The 16,876-nt window shown below is 37.0% G+C and overlaps 1 protein-coding gene across 2 annotated transcripts in view; it reads left to right on the top strand.

Moving 5' to 3' along the window:
* Positions 1 to 16,876, top strand: part of LOC131043577 (uncharacterized) — a 100,627-nt gene that overhangs the window by 41,248 nt on the left and 42,503 nt on the right. For both annotated transcript variants that reach the window (XM_057976796.2, XM_057976795.2), the window contains exon 3: positions 9,180 to 9,234. In XM_057976796.2, the coding sequence (XP_057832779.1) occupies positions 9,180 to 9,234 (55 nt within the window). The remainder of the gene's footprint in view (positions 1 to 9,179; positions 9,235 to 16,876) is intronic.

Below are 16,876 nucleotides of genomic sequence, written 5' to 3'. Positions count from 1 at the left end.
ATAATCTCAGGCTCGTTCCAATCTATCTTTACTGCTTTGTCTTCCCTGTCATAGGATGATTGGATATGTCTGCCACTGTCCTGAGCTTGATTGGCCACTCTGTAAACTTTGCACTTCCTGATGAAATCTAAAGGCAATTTGGAATGCATCTTTCTTTTCACTTCTAAATCACTTGAGAGATTCATCCAAATGTCTTCTACCTGAAATTCGTGCCTGTACTTCCTACCATATGTCTCTTCTATATACCCATAAGGATCAAAATTCTCCCTTGAGGCAAAGAACGTGAATGAATATGAGGCTAACTCCCTCTCTGCATCATCTAAGGCTAGAGCATTAGGACATACCTCAACTAAATTCCCCAATATGATGGGCACAGGAGCTCCATTTCTATGCCTGTGTCTGAATGCCTTCGCATAGTTTGCCAATTGCCTAGTCACCTCGAGTAGCACTATCTTGTCTATCGGATACCTCGGCAACATGTAGGGGGGTGAAGGACATCCATGGACTTTGATATATGTAAACTTTGGAAACTGGATGAACCAAGCGCCATACCTCTTTACAAGCTCTTGTGCATCCAGAGATAGTCGATTGTGAATCCCGCCTTGCAATATCCTGGTGATGTTCATCGTGAAGGTATCATTGACTAACTTGTAGTCACTCCCAGGTGGATGATGCAAATGAACATAAGAGTCACAAACTCTCACTTCTCCGGGTCCTCTTCCGATCACTCCTCTGTGAGGTAGTCCTGCATATTCGAAACTCCTGATCAAGGCATATATGACGTATGAGCTCATGTGAAATGACTTGGTAGGCTTTAGTCTTCTTAACTGCACGTCCAAGCAATGGCTAATAATTCTAGCCCAATGAATTGTTCCTTTTCCTTGAACTATCACTTGGATGAAGTAGAACATCCACTTCTCAAAATAGAAGGCTTGAGGGGCCCCTGTAATTCGATTGAGCAAAGTTATCAAATCTCTGTACTCCTCCTGGAAGTCGATCCTATGTGGTGTGTTAGGAATCTTGCTCAGGCGAGGACAACTTTTAAGTAACCAACTCTTATTGATGATGCTCAAGCAAGAGTCTAGATCATCTTCATACATGGACCTGGCTCTTTCTAAGCTTTTGTAAATCATATCTTTATGCTTTGGAAGATGGAGAGCCTCACTTATAGCCTCCTCTGAAAGGTAAGGCAAAGTGTTCCCTTCCTTGGACACGATTGATCTTGATTGTGGGTCATAATGGCGAGCACACTCGATCATCAGCTCATGGCACTGGATTGTTGGAGGGAAACCGGCTGCCTTGATGATGCCACTTTCAATTATTCTCGTTGCGACAGGTGATGGCTTTCCAATGTAAGGGACCTCTCGAAACTTCTTCACACTGAAGTTTCCCAAGTTGGTATCTCCAATGTTGCTCCACTTTGACACGATCTTGGTCTCCAATTCGTCATTCCTCTGATCTTCCTTCATGAGAGCTGGACGACTAGTGGATGCTCCTGCCTTTGGGGTCGCCATCTTGACACCTACACAACATTTCATAATGAGTAATATATTTTGCAACGTAGAAATATAGAGTAGAAAGGAAGATTTAAGATTTTAATTAGGAAACTTCATGATAAATCTTGAGTTATCATTTCCTAATTAACTACGCAATTTTCAAAAACTTAAAGTTCAAAACTTAAAACTTCAATGTTGGGACTAGGATGATCTCGCCATACCTCCACTTGAGAATTAATTCTAAAAAATGATGCAAAAATAAGGTGAATTCGCTAGGCGAAATGTAGATCGAAGTCCTTCCTTTAGCAAAATGTGCCTCCTTTAGTCTTCTCAAGCATCAATTCCGCCACCTTAAGCCTCTAACACTTAGGATAATTCGCTCCAACTAGACCAGATTTCGCACCTCCTTCCTTGCTCCTCAAATCGCACTTGAAGTAATGAATGAATGATGATTAAAATTGCTCAAAACACCCTTATTATATAGGGCGCTCACCACGTCACCTCCCCATAGGCCGACTTGGCAAAATTGGCCAAAAAAAAAAAAAAAAAAAATTTGCAAAAACAAGAAGGCCGACCTAATAAAATGAATGAAAATAAACCTCCAAGTGCTCCATCTTTTAATTTTATTTAAAAAAATTAATTTTAAATGCCTTAATAATAAAAAAAAAAAAATGATTTTTTGAGGCTAAAAATTAATTTATTAAATGCTATGCGCCTTTATTAAATGCCAATTTAATTTAATTTTTTCCAAATATTTTGAAGCTGATGATTTTGGCATTTCATGCGATTTGGAGGATATCAACGTTGGGATCTGGCAAAAATAAAGAATGCTAATGACTTCGCTCTAGTCCCTTGGAGAGGGACAAGAGCACCTTTTGGAAAATCGCTTTGGTCCCTTGGAGAGAGACAGGAGCACTTTTTCGTTTTTAGGCTAGGATTCTCAATTTTTTGAAGTCAAACCTTTGTTTACCATGCTTTAGAAGATCCTTACCATCTCATACAACTTTGCCTTAGCATAATCTTGGAGGGAATTAGTTGTTTTCATAAAAAGCGCTCTGGTCCTTCAGTGAGGGACGGGAGCACTTTTGAGTCCATTGCATGAATTCTTGATCACATTAATCCTCAATTTATCCTCAAGGCGTAGAATATCACATTTCACTCCATCTTGAGCCTTGGTAATAAAAATATCATTTCAAAATGCAAGGTAAATGGTCATTTTTGGAAATTGCGCCCTGGTCCCTTGGTGAGGGACGGGAGCACTTTTGCCAGTTGTCGTCAAAATTTGCAACTCTCGCATCTCAATTCCACTTCAAGGCATTTTAAACACTTTTTCAAACTTGCGCCTTGGCCTCAATTTGTCCAAAATTGGTGAGAAAGGCAGGATAACATGTTAAGCGCTCTGGTCCTTCAGTGAGGGACAGGAGCACTTTTTACAATCGCTCTGGTCCCTTGGAGAGGGACAGGAGCACTTTTGCAATTCCAAGCCAATTCATCCTTTGCTAGTCTTCCAAATTATCTTCAATGGATGAATCTTACATTCTTTAATTCATTTCAATCACGAAACTTGCCTTGCCTTTGCAAGAAATTTGCATTTTTAGAAAATCGCTCTGGTCCTTCAGTGAGGGACGGGAGCACTTTGCCTTGGTCCCTTGGTGAGGGACGGGAGCACTTTTTGACTTCTTGGCCTACTTCTTTGTCTTTTAAACCTTCGATCGCGTCTAATGCATAGAACATCCTTTCTCCCTCCTATCCAAGCCAAGTTTTGCCATAAAATATCAAACAAAGAGGAGAAACTTGAAAAAGTGGCATGGTCCTTCCGTGAGGGACGGGAGCACTTTTTGTCATTTGAGTTGATTTCCTCGTTTGTGATCCGCTTAAATTATATTCAATGGACAAAACATGCCTCCCTTAACCTCTTCAAACCATAAAATCACTTTAATCTTGTAAAGGCAGTGCAAATTTGAAATTCAAGCTCCGGTCCTTCAGTGAGGGACGAGAGCACTTTTTGCCCTCTAAGCCAAATTGTCTCACTTTGCACCTCGAAATTCCTTTGCTAGGGAAGATTTCATCTTACTTCATGCTATGAATAGAAGTTAATGTCAAATAAAGGTCTAAAATTGTGCATATAAAGAAAAGTGCTCTGGTCCTTCAGTGAGGGATGGGAGCACTTTTTACCTTCTAGGCAAAAATTTCATCATTTCTTTGTTTTCGATCAAGTCTGGATGCTCTATAATGTTCATTTCGTCCTTCACCATGCCTTTGATGTCTCAATTTAACCAAACAAGGCCAGGAATGGCTCAAATAAGTCTTTTCGCCCTGGTCCCTTAGTGAGGGACGGGAGCACTTCGCCTTGGTCCCTTGGTGAGGGACAGGAGCACTTTTTCCCTTTAACCTTCAGAATTCACCATTTTTGTGCCTTCAAAATCTTCAAAAGTATCAAGTCATGTCCAATTATCATTCCGGAAGACCTTGCACAAAACAAAATAGAAAAGTCAGTGACAAATATGCATAAAATAACATTTGTGCTCTGGTCCCTTGGTGAGGGACAGGAGCGCTTTTGTCCTTTCTGGCTAAAATATTCAAAATTTAGGTCTCCAATCATTTCGCAAGGCAGAGTTAGGTCATCTTCAAGGCCAGGAATCAGTTAGCAAGCCTTCGCAAAACAAGAAATTGCACTTAGAATGAAATTCGCCTTGGGCCTCCAGTGAAGGACAGGAGCACTTTCTCTGTTTCAGGCATCATCTTGCCTCCGAAATTTGATCAAAATTTACCTAGGCAAGAATATACAATTTCATCTTCAAAGTGTTAACACTTAGACAAAATTTGAATTTTCCCTCAAAAAACCCTGACTAGACCTAACCTAAGACATATTTGACTTCCTGACAGACTTATCTTACTTCAATAATCAACCTTCGGAAGGACGCTTAATAACTTTCAAAATTTGATTGGACTCGGCTTGAAAAATATCCAAAAGAAACCCCTAAGGTTTAGCCCTAGCCCAGACAACTCACTCACTCAAAACCCTAAAAGTAGAGAGAAGAACAGGCAAAACAAAAGCGAAAAGAGGGGGTCCCCATTTTAATGGGGCGATGTGTGAAATGGTCACAACAGGTAGCCCCACTATTGGTGACAGGGTTTTCAAAACCAACTTTGCATGAACAAAAGTGAGGTGAAAGAATCCAATTGCTGCAAGGTCATATGATTATACTTCCTTCTTTGAGCTCCAAAGGCATTTGCACAATTTGTCTAGTAATCCTCAATGTTTGGCACATGGGCAAACTTCATTCTAAGTCTCTCAAGCATGAGACCTTTTGAATTGAAGGTTGTGCTTTTATGGTTAACATTGAAGTTAAAATTAGAAATTTCCAAATTTGTGTAATTTGTGTCTATGACTCATGCACACCTATATGGACTAATTTGAATTGGAAATTTAACGTTTGTCTTGCTAGGTTAACACATGGATATGTCCCGCCTAGTAAATGTTGTCTTTGTGGACAGATTGATGAAATGTTCTCTTGCTATCCCCTATCACCTCTGATAGGGAGGAGACGTCCTTGGGACATATTCCTTAGTGGGAGGGGTGGGGGTGTGTGTTTTTGGGGCATCCTCCCTTGATGGGGACATTGACGGATGCCGAGATGTCTTGAAGACCTTGAGGAAACTTGCCCATGTCCCTTGAAAGTTTTGGAAATTTGTTCTTGTCCCCTATTGTTAAATGATAAAAAAGCGAGTTTTTTAAAAAGGATATTTTTGGGAAAAGTGGCCCACTAGCATTGACCTTAAAAGTTTCGTTAGTCCCACACACTTCATAAACCTATAAAAAGATACTCCACAATCAATCTGAATCACTATCAAGTTTCCATTGCATTGAGCAAGAGTGATCTATGAATGAGAACAAGGCTGCAATAGGGAGAGCAAGAGGAAGAACAAGTCTTCATGGATCAACCATTCAATGCATTCTTCAGGCCTTCAAACCTTCAAGATAAGCCTTGGACATACTCCATTGACAACCACACTATCTATTTTTTTATTGTTCTAGGTTTTTAGTTTGTTTGCCATAGAGAAACTCGCCTTTTTAGTTCGTCCACGCTCCTAGAGGTAAGCTTGCTTCTCTTAGTGATAGTGGAATGCACAAGCTAGGTCTTTGATGATAGTGGCATGCACACACTATCACCAATTCTAGAGAATGGACTGAAACAAGGAAAGAGGCTGTCTGAACGAATCCATTGTCCCTTAACATTTTAGCAAATTCGCTATCCACTTTGTCTTTCTCACTAATCTTTAAATTGAGGATGTTGATGTACCCTAGCAAGGTGTCACAAATCTGCAGAAATCCATTTCCTAGGAGTGTCTTTGGTTCAATAACGTGCTCTTGGAATGCCATGTTTTAAAGTCAATCTTTTGCTTCCATTACTGTTCAGAATCTGAAAACTACAATCCTATGGTTTGATGACATTGAAAATGTAGTTAAAAACCTTTGGAAAACAATTTAACTAAACCCTAGTGCCAATCTTTGATAAAAATGCCACAAATCCCTGCAACTAATACACAAGCCAGTAGTAAAAAAGACTAGAAATCTGCTGAAAAATGTCATCAAGATGGCTGCAGCCAAGCTGGGAAAGCAAAGACAAATTCCTAGGGTTTGACTTCTAATCTTTACATGGAAAATGAAACACTTGATGGTTAGGAAAGAAAATCAGGAACATCAAAACTGCCCAAAACCCTTCATCATAGATGCAAAAACTTTGAAAATTGATGGTTGCGAGCCCTAATATCTGCACAAGGGGATCAGAAATAGAAAAGGGGTCTGCAAATCCTTGTAGGTGCCTGAAAATGTCTGCATAATGATGTAGAACATGACAATAACGTATGTCACCCTTTGGAAATGAAGAAAAACCGTTGAAGTTGCAATGGAACCCTTGAAATCTACTAATAACCTATGAAAATGATAAACCCTAGCACCAAAGTCTGCCTTTGAATGCTAGTCTGCACGTGGAATATGGAACAAAGGTCCAATTGAATCATACAAACAGGAAGAATGGCACTTATCCTTGTGTATATTCTTGTTTTTAAGCATAAAAGCAAGTCAGTGCCTTGGTTTTATGTGTTTATCAATTTGCAAGTTAGCCCATACCTCAAAGGTGTGCTTCTAGACCACTTAAACTCTTCAACACCTAACAAACTACATGAGGTGTGCACTCCTTTTACTCACTTTTGCCACTTAAGTTCATGTATGCACATGGGTGCCATTCCTTCACTTGTGAGCTTGTGACACTCAAAACATGGCAAAACTACCAGGGGCACACGCCAAAGCAGCTATGGCCACATAAGGATTGTTATTTCTCTTACAGGTGTGACTTTTACTTGTTTTTGCCACCTATGTTTTGACAGCACTCCCTTGGGTGCACTTCTTTGTTTGTTCCACTCAAACCTTGGCATCTCCAGGCCTACCTAGGTCCACTTCTCTATCATGATAATCACTTGAACCATGGCAAACCCTTTAGAAGAGTTTTACAACACGATCTCTTTGCTTCCACAAATACCTAGCCAAGCCTTTCTTTCTTTTAGACTGACTTTCGTCATTTTTGCTGTCATACATGACCTGATCAACAGAAAAAAAAGAACATTTAGGACAATCAACTTTGGTTATGGATGGGGTATGCAACGAAGGCAATAAGGATAATACAACACTCTCAGCTCTCTTACATGATACCTTGCTGGATGACTTCAGCAAGACTCAAGAAAATGACCTTCAAAAGACAGGTTTTATTGGTGTGAAGACATCAACACCTGTTTGAGCCTCCAATTCCTAAGAGGACCATAATTGGAGGACCCTATCACTATTTTAATTTCATATGGTTTTGAATAAACAATATCTCTTTAATTCCCAACTTTTTGGCAATGCAGTTTATTGCATCTTTCTTCTAAGGTTCACTTACCAGGCCAACATGGGTTGGTTTGACAACTGTTACTTGGGGAAATTGTCAAAGGGCTTTTTTGGTAAAGTTTGTTTGACTTGAAATAACTCTTTGATCACATCTTTGTTGGGTCTCTTTATAATGGATGCAACCTGTTTCCTGACAACCTGTTTGTAAAAAGAGTTTCCCTTGGCAACCTTATTTGACTGTTGTATCTTGGCTTTTAGATTTACAAATAAGATTTCAAATGCTATGCCTACTTTTAATGTGGATGGGCTTGTTGAAACGGAAGACATTTAAGTTAGTGTCAGATGTATTAACATTCTGCTTCTAAAATCACATAGTGATGGAGAAAACAATGAATTCGCCAATATCATATGCAGCTTCCTAATTTATAGTTCTTAATTTTTGGTAGGGAATATTCAAATGAAGAACACGTTGAATGGAGCATCAGAATTACTAATTGTGTTTAACTTTTCAACTTAATAAGTTAGGAAAGATGCGTTAGAGTCAATAGGAATCAACTTTTTCTGTCTATTGTGATCATAGATGCCACTTTTGGCCTTGATGTGGTGTCAAGCAATCTGAAATTTAATTCAAAGTGCGACCACCTTATTTGTGAGGCCTTGCCCATTTCACTTTCCAATCTACTTGGACAATGTTTTGGAGTATAGGGGCCAACAGGTCATTAATTTCAGTTTTTCATTCATCATCTTAAAAAAAAGAACTATTGCTCCTCAGCCATATGACTTGTATTTCTAATTCTAACAGACAAAATATATATGGATTACTAATAAAATATTATGAGAAAATTGAATATCTAATTGTTCGGCATGAAAGATGAACAATTTTAACTTGTATAACAACCACTCTAAAATAGTATATTGCCTAAATATTGCATAGCTTATTAGAGCTTTCTTCAGCAGGTATTGACAAAACAATATCTTATCCAACTAGGAGAGTTAATTCATAAATTGCAGATATTACAAGTTACAGTAAGATCTGATATATGAAATGGTTAGAGATTACTTGTTGGAATGTGTACAGAATTTCCCCTTGGGATTTGTGACACGGTTTAACAACTTCTGTGAGATACTTAACAGGGATGGTAGTGGTTTTCTAAATAGGTGCATCTTTTCGGAAAAACGGCCAGCTCAACTCCCTACAAGTGGTATTAGAATGGAGCCGTAGGTTTGAATCCCCTCAAGTAACGCTCAGGGGGATATTTTTGGAATGTGTCCAGTGTCTCCCCTTGGGATTTGTAACATGGTTTAACAACCTCCCATGAGATCTTTAATTGGGATGGTAGCGGTTTCCTAAACATTTGCATCTTTTGGGAAAAACGGCCAGCTCAACTCCCTACATTACTGATCTTCTTGGACATGGCTGATCTTTAAATGAAAAATATGAATAAATTCGGTTTAATTGGGAAAAAATATCCTATAAGAACTGTTCTCTAGATTCATCTTTTATTATTTACTTTGTCCATTTGCATTATGTAATATAGGGACCTTTCATATTTTCTTAATTGCTATATAGACAAAAACTAATGATTTTGGTTGTAGAATAATTTTTTTTGATACTATTATGTTTGATTTCATATCTGATTTAACTATGTTAATGAGTAGAAAACCGCATCTTATTGTCTTATAATTAGAGGGGCCTTAAAGCAATCAAAAAATAAACTTTTGCAATTCAGGTAAATTCATTTGAGAAAAAATATTCCACACTGAAATACTTTTGACTGTGTTGACAAAATATGCAGGACTTTGTCCTATATCCCATTGACAGTGCTGGGAGTTCCAGCTTTTATCCTTACAGTAAGCACATATCTCATGTTCAATACATTTTTGCCTTGATCAGAAGATCCACTGCCTTTACATTTTACTTATTTATTTTGTGTTCCTTTCCGTGACAAGTATTTTGTACTCTATGGCATGTGATCATTTGACTTCTATAATAATGTTTCCTTTACTGCAAGGGTGCTATATTGAAGACTTTATGTTGTTGTCAGTTGGATTAAAGGCTAGCTTCAGTTTAGTAACAAGCTTCCTCTGTGGCTATTAGGAGAAAGTGTTTCTAGGTCTTTGAACATGAATTAACTAGTCTTTGTATACAAAGGTGAAGAAAATCTCTTGAATATGCACCTCAGCTATTTGCTCCTACCTTTCATGGACATGGGAATATTCTCTTCTTTGTTTCTTGCAAGATACAGGAAAAACAATTTCTTATCAATTCTTAGGTTCTTGATGTTTTATACTAGGATTTTATAAATGGAATGCAAAGTTGTTAAGGAAATCTTTGTTGTTAGTTCTTAGATAGCGTTTGCCATTTATGTTCCTATTTGTGGCAGGATTGCTCCACTGCTTCTATCAAAGTTTTCTTGGAATGGTTTTGGGAGCTAGTGTCTGGCCATGTCAGTCTGTGCAGATTTTTTTGCACTCTCAGATATCTACAATTGTGTTTTTCTTCTATCCTCCAGTCAATAAGCATTGCAGTTTGATTGTAAATCCGCTAGAGTTGTCTAACATGGATAAACATTTGTATGTATACAATAAATTGTGTATTTTTTGTGCAACATGTGCACCATAAAGATAAGTATTTGGCTGTTCCAGAAGCTTCCAAAATTCTTACATTCTTGAATAGTCTTTCCCACAGTGATATTTATCAAAAGGTTGATACCCATGGTGATTCTGCTCTAGGCATCCCCTTTAGTTTTATATGTTTAAGAGAACGGCAGTAGATATTTTCTTGAAGAAAAAAGATTTCTGCTTAAGGTATTCTCAGTCACCAATGCCCACCTGCTTTCTTGAATTTCTCTATGTGATATTAATCTGTGTCTGAACAAGTGCATTTTTTCATTGTCCAGTGTCAATGCTTTTTCTATTGAGTACAGATATCTGCATTGTAACATTAGTTTTTGTCCGATTCATTTCATGTGTAGTGCTTAAGTTGCAAATTTTTGCCTCACCTATTAGGGTAGTCTTCCATTAAGATGTATATATTTGAGGTTACTGCTACCAACCTATAACAAAGAGAATTACTGAAAGATTGATAGGTTTTATGCTCTTTCCAGTGCCCTTTTGGATAGCCTGCATTAGAGGTTTTAATTTAACTATGTCTAAGCATGATAAAAACTGAGAAAATGTGAAGTGATACTGATATTGAAATGGCAAATGAGATTTCTAGTGATAGTTTTTTAAGGATAAATAATGACAAGTTGTCTCCACTATCAACTGCAAAGACAATGATTGAAAAACAATCTTGCAAATGGAGGACTAGTGATGGTGTCAACTCTAATATTAAAAAAATGAAGCAGTGTCTTACTGGCTACTTAAAGTTTAAGAATTACTTTAGTAGTCTCAAAAAAATGAACTCAGTTCTGGTCTTACTTTAGTTGTTGCTTGATTTGTTAAATTCCTATATGATGGGAAGCACTCTCAAATGGGACTGCTAAGGCTAAAATTGCTAACCATTCTACAAAAGCAGCTACTAGCATGCCCCCATATAAGTAATGAAAATGACATTAAACCTGTTTTAAATGTTACATTTCATAAGGATCTAAAATATTATACTACAATTGTGCATGGTATATTTATCATGAGCACCTAAGGAGACAAAATAATGCATTTAGTATCTACAATGGCCCTTGGCTTTAGCATTAGATGCATTGAACATATGATGCACCCAATTTATTACTATGTAGAACCAAAAAACTGAAGAATACCACCCAATAACACAAAATCTACTTTTGATGAATATAGGATCACCATGATCCAAGTTTATAACACAATGAAAAAACCTGAAGATTAGTATACTTCTTTTCTTTGTTTTCTGAAGAAAATTTGAATTATTTTTTTGTTTGAAAATTATAAAAAAAGGGGATGCAACCTTGATTCCCCCAGAGAACAGGGATGACCTTTGCTATGCTCATGCCCTTGGGATGATAGTCGGGATGGGGATGCATGGCTTGTAGGTCGGGATGCATCCCCATGGAACATAGCTTGATAGTGCATGGCAAGATGTTTTCAGTTTGTGCTCTTCCAATGATTCCTCCAACGCAACTTTTGTCTCTATATCTTCATCTTTTGTCGCTGCTTCAAAATATAAAAGCTTCTTCTCCACACACTTATGCGACTATGTCCCATATTATGTTTACTGCCACAATGAAAATATAACCCTTTCGCCTTTTTTTCTTCAATTTGTGTGGGTGTTGGCTTGACAGGTCAAGGGAAGGTTGGTGATGGGGTGTTAAGCTTGTTAAGGATGTAGCCTCATTCGGATTGAAGCAAGCAATATATTATACATATATATATATATATATTTATATATATGTTTGAATGGAAATATATATATATATATATATATCATAAATCACATACATATATATATTGAATGAAAGTAACATTAACATATTGCCGACTGCTTACGGCAGATCAATGACTGTCATCCTTGTATTATCTGATGACTATTGAAGTTGAAGTATTATTGTTAAGCCCAATAATATCGAGCACGATGAATGATTCGGTACATAACTAATGACTAATGACGATGACTAATATATGTTGAAGAGTAATGGTTACGTAGGGTCATGCGTAGACATGACCCTTCACTGACATACAGATACAATGATATTGACGCTTGTTGTGGATGATAATCAATAACAGTGGCAATTACATGATACAACAAGCAGTCGATAATTATCATATTCATCAGTTATTATTTGACAGAATCAAATATATATATCAATGGTCAATATATACATATCAACAGTCACGTTGAAAGTCTGTTCTTACTATATAGCATTAGACTATTGTTTTTCTCTATCACTGATCTAAATTCCTTAACATGGTATCAGAGCCAAGTTGGTAGATAAATAAATAAAAAATAGTGACATTTTTTAATTAAAATTCAGACTTGCATTCAAAATCAAAGGATGAACAATCATGGTGAACAATGTTAGAGTGGAGGATAGACTCGAAGGCGCATCCAACTTTGTCTCATGGAAAATTCGAATAATAGCAATTCTTCAAGAACTTGAATTGGATGCATATATAGAAGAAGACACAAAGATGCCCGAAGATGAACCAGAGAAAACAACTTGGAAAAGACACAACAACAAGGCTAAGAAAATAATAATTGATGCTATTAAAGATCACATTCTTCCAACCATATCAAAACTAACTACAACTTATGATATGTTCAAGACCATCCAAAATACATATGAAATAAATAATGCAAGCAGATTGCTTACTTTAAAACACCAATTAATGCATATCAACATGAACAAAGGAGAAACAATCACATCTTATTTCATGAGGATTTCAGAGTTGAAAGACCAATTGTCAACTATTGGAAATAATGTAGATGATATGGAGCTATCTCTAATAGCACTTAAGGGATTACCATCTAGTTGGGAATCCTTTATTCAAGGCATTAGTGCTCGGACTACACTACTGAAATTCGATCAACTCAAGAACGATTGCACTCAAGAAGAATCTCGACTAATTACAAGAGGGATGGGTCCAAACAAAGAGGGAGAAATTCAAACACTACATGCTAACACAAGCAACAAAGGGAAGAAAAAGAAGTTCAAACGGAAGAGAAGAAATAACAATCAAAATCACAAAAACAGAGACTTCTCCAAGATTCAATGCTACAGGTGTGATAAATTTGGACACACTCATAGGTTCTACCCGGAAAGAAAGAAAGCCCAAGCAACCGTAGCTGAATTCAAGGAAGTAGAGAATCCTTTATTCTTCTTAGCCTTATCAAGCGAGCTAAATTCAAACAAAAATATGTGGATAATCGATAGCGGAGCATCACGACACATAACCGGATTTAGAGATCAATTCGAAACCTTTGAAGGGCACTCAACTGAAGAAGTTACAATTGGAGACAATTCTACCTATCCAGTAAAAGGAATTGGGACCTGCTCAATTCAATTAAGAACAAGAGTTACATTACAATTGAAAGATGTTCTTTTTGTACCGGGTATCAAAATAAATTTGGTCTCTACTTCAGGACTAGTTGATCAAGGATATCACGTCACCTTCCATGAAGATAAAGTTCTACTTTGGCCTAAAAATTCTAACATAAAGAATGCTATTCCTATAGGATCTAGAGATGGTAGTTTATATAAACTATGTAATGCTGAAAAACATGCACTAAATCATGAAGTATCAAATTCTAATGAAATTTGGCATAGAAGATTAGGACATCTTCGGTTTAGTGCCCTACCTTCTATAGGAAAGATCACCACAAGATTACCTAATCTAAAATCTGATCATGTTGGAACTTGTAAAGGATGTGCTCTAGGGAAGAACTCAAAAGGGTCCTTTCCTTCAAGTGAACACAAATCAAAAGTTGTACTAGAACTTGTCCACATTGATTTGTGTGGTCCAATGTCATTACCATTACTAGGGGGATTTTTGTATTACGTGATATTGTTGATGACTACTCTAGGAAAACTTGGATCTATTTCATAAAACTTAAAGAATCAAATGAAGTGTTATTGAAATTCAAAGAATTTAAAGCCTTAGTGGAAAATCAAATTGGGAAGAAAATAAAGACTAAGATCAGATAATGGGGGTGAATATATCTCTGAAAATTTTAAAGAATTCTGTATTTTTGTTGGGATTAAGAGGGAGTGTATAGTACCTTACAATCCTCAATAGAATGGAGTCGCAGAAAGGAAAAACAGAACCATAATCGAAGCCGCTAAAGCCATGATGCATGATCAAAATCTACATATCTCATTCTGGGCTGAAGCGTCAAATACAGCTGTGTACATTCAAAACAGATGCCCTCATTCAATCTTAGAGAATATAACACTTGAAGAAGCCTTTACAGGGAATAAACTAGATTTAAGCCATCTAAGAATCTTTGGTTGTCACGTATATATTCATGTTCCTAAAGAAAAGAGGACCAAACTAGAACCCTCCGGGAAGAAAGGCATATTTGTTGGCTACAGTGAAACCACTAAAGGATACAGAGTTTATATTCCAGGATGAAGATCTATTGAAATCAATAGAGATGTCAAATTTGAAGAAGATGCTGCTTATAAACTCTCTCTAAGTGCAGAAGATGATCAAATCACAAAATCAGATGAAAATCTTACAATTGAGAATCAGAGGGAGAATAGCATAGAAGATCATGAACCTCAATCATCTAATTTTGAGAATGCTGAAAATCCTAACAACAAGAAAATACCACTATGGGCAAGGAAGATGATTGAAGAAAATAATGTGGAACCTGATGATATCTTCAGAGAGAATAAGAAAACAAGAAGTCAATCATGCTATGTTGCGCTCATGACTGAGCTTACAAAATCTGAACCATCAAAATGTTGAAGAGGCTTTAACATGTCAAGCTTGGAAAGATGCAATGATTGAAGAATACCAATCTATCTTAAAAAATGATCTCTGGGACATTGTACCTATACCAAAAGACAAATCAGTTGTCTCTTCAAAGTGGTTATTCAAAATCAGATATGCACTAGATGGTAGTATTGAAAAACACAAAGCCAAATTCGTTGCCAGGGGGTTTTCTCAAAAGGATGGAATTGATTACAAAGAGACATTTGCCCCAGTTGCTCGATATACTTCTGTAAGAACCATTATTGCCATTGCAGCATTTAAAGGGTGGAAGATACATCAAATGGATGTAAAGACCGCATTTTTGAATGGTGTTATTGAGGAAGAAGTATATATAGAACAACCTGAAGGCTTTGCTACACATGATAGAAACCTCTACGTGTGTAAACTGAAAAAAGCTCTCTACGGCCTTAAGCAAGCCCCTAGGGCATGGTATGAAAGGATCGATAGTATTCCAAAATTGAAGCAGATCCTAACATATACTTCAAAATATTGGATGGTGACATGTTAATTCTCTATGTTGTGACTTGTTGATAACAGGAGAAGATCATCTCATTGCAAAATGCAAACAAGGTCTTGTGGCTGAATTTGATATGAAGGATCTAGGTCTTCTGCACTTTTTTTTTGGGTCTAGAAGTATGGCAAAAAGAGAATTATATTTTCCTAAATCAAGGAAAATACACCACTGATATTTTGACCATATTTGGTATGATGGATTGTAAACCTCTATCCACTCCAATGGAAACAAATCTTCATAAGCTCACAAGTGAAGCAGTAGATTCAAAACCTACAGATCCTACATACTATAGACAAATTATTGGATCTCTTATGTACCTGGTAAACACTCGCCTTGATATTTGTTATGCTACTAATGTGTTAAGTCATTTCATGTGCGAACCTAAGAAGATTCACCTAATGGCTGCTAAGCATATTCTGAGATACTTGCATGGTACTATTGGACTTGGCTTGAAGTATGAAAATGTTGAGATACAACTCCAAGGGTATATTCTGACTGGGTAGGCAGTTCCATTGATTGTAAAAGTACAACGGGGTGTTGTTTCAGTCTTGGATCAACTATGATATCCTGGTTTAGCAGGAAACAGTCAACAGTTGCTCAGAGTTCCACTGAAGCCGATGATATGGCTGCCTCCATGGGAGCTCGTGAAGCAGTGTGGTTAAGGAAATTGCTAGTTGGACTATTTGGGAAGCCCCTGAACCCCACAGTGATTCACTGTGATAATCAAAGCTGCATCAAACTTTCTGTAAATCCAGTTTTTCATAATCGATCCAAGCATATAGAAATCCCTTACCATTACATAAGAGATATGGTAGACAAAGATGTTATCAAATTGGCCTACATTAGCACTTAAGAGCAAAGTCCCGACATATTCACTAAACTTCTTGCAAAGTTGAAAGTGGAGTACTTTAGAGGTAAACTTGGTATGACTAAATTATAATTGAAATTTCTGGTATTGAATCTCAGTCATATGTAATTTGATATATTCATGAATATTTTGGATGCAATATTGCATTTGTGTGTTATGTCATGAAAGGCGACGATCTTTCATGTGATGTATGTGTAAGATCGCTATTGTAAGGTGGCGACCTCAACAATAGCTTGATTTGTTATCAAGATTGACTACATTAAGTTGTTGTCTTGGAATGTGCCGAAAATCTTGATACTGAATTTGTTGTGTTTGAGTTATTGATTTGTTATCATTAAGTGTTATCCCGAAATGTATCAGAGATTATGATAACTATCATACCATGATTGACTACATTAATTTGCTGTCCCGGAATGTGCCGGATGTCATGATACTAAAATTATTGCTCCTAAGTTTTGATTCATTATCATGATGGACTACACAAATTGTTGTCCCGAGATGTGTTGGAAGTCATGATAACGAAGGTACAAAATTGACAACAATTAATATGTTGAAGAACATAATACTTGTGATAATGACAATCTTACAGTTTTTACTAGAATCAAGGTTGTTATATGATAGACTTCATGTAGTTGTTGTCCCAGAGTGCTGGAGATCAGATATTCCATATCTCCCTGAGATATGAAGTATTTCACTAGTAA

Source organism: Cryptomeria japonica, chromosome 1, assembly GCF_030272615.1.
Source record: "Cryptomeria japonica chromosome 1, Sugi_1.0, whole genome shotgun sequence".
In the NCBI taxonomy this organism is placed as follows: Eukaryota; Viridiplantae; Streptophyta; class Pinopsida; order Cupressales; family Cupressaceae; genus Cryptomeria; species Cryptomeria japonica.
The sequence above is the reverse complement of the archived record's forward strand: the minus strand, read 5'-3'. Positions and strand labels throughout refer to the sequence as shown.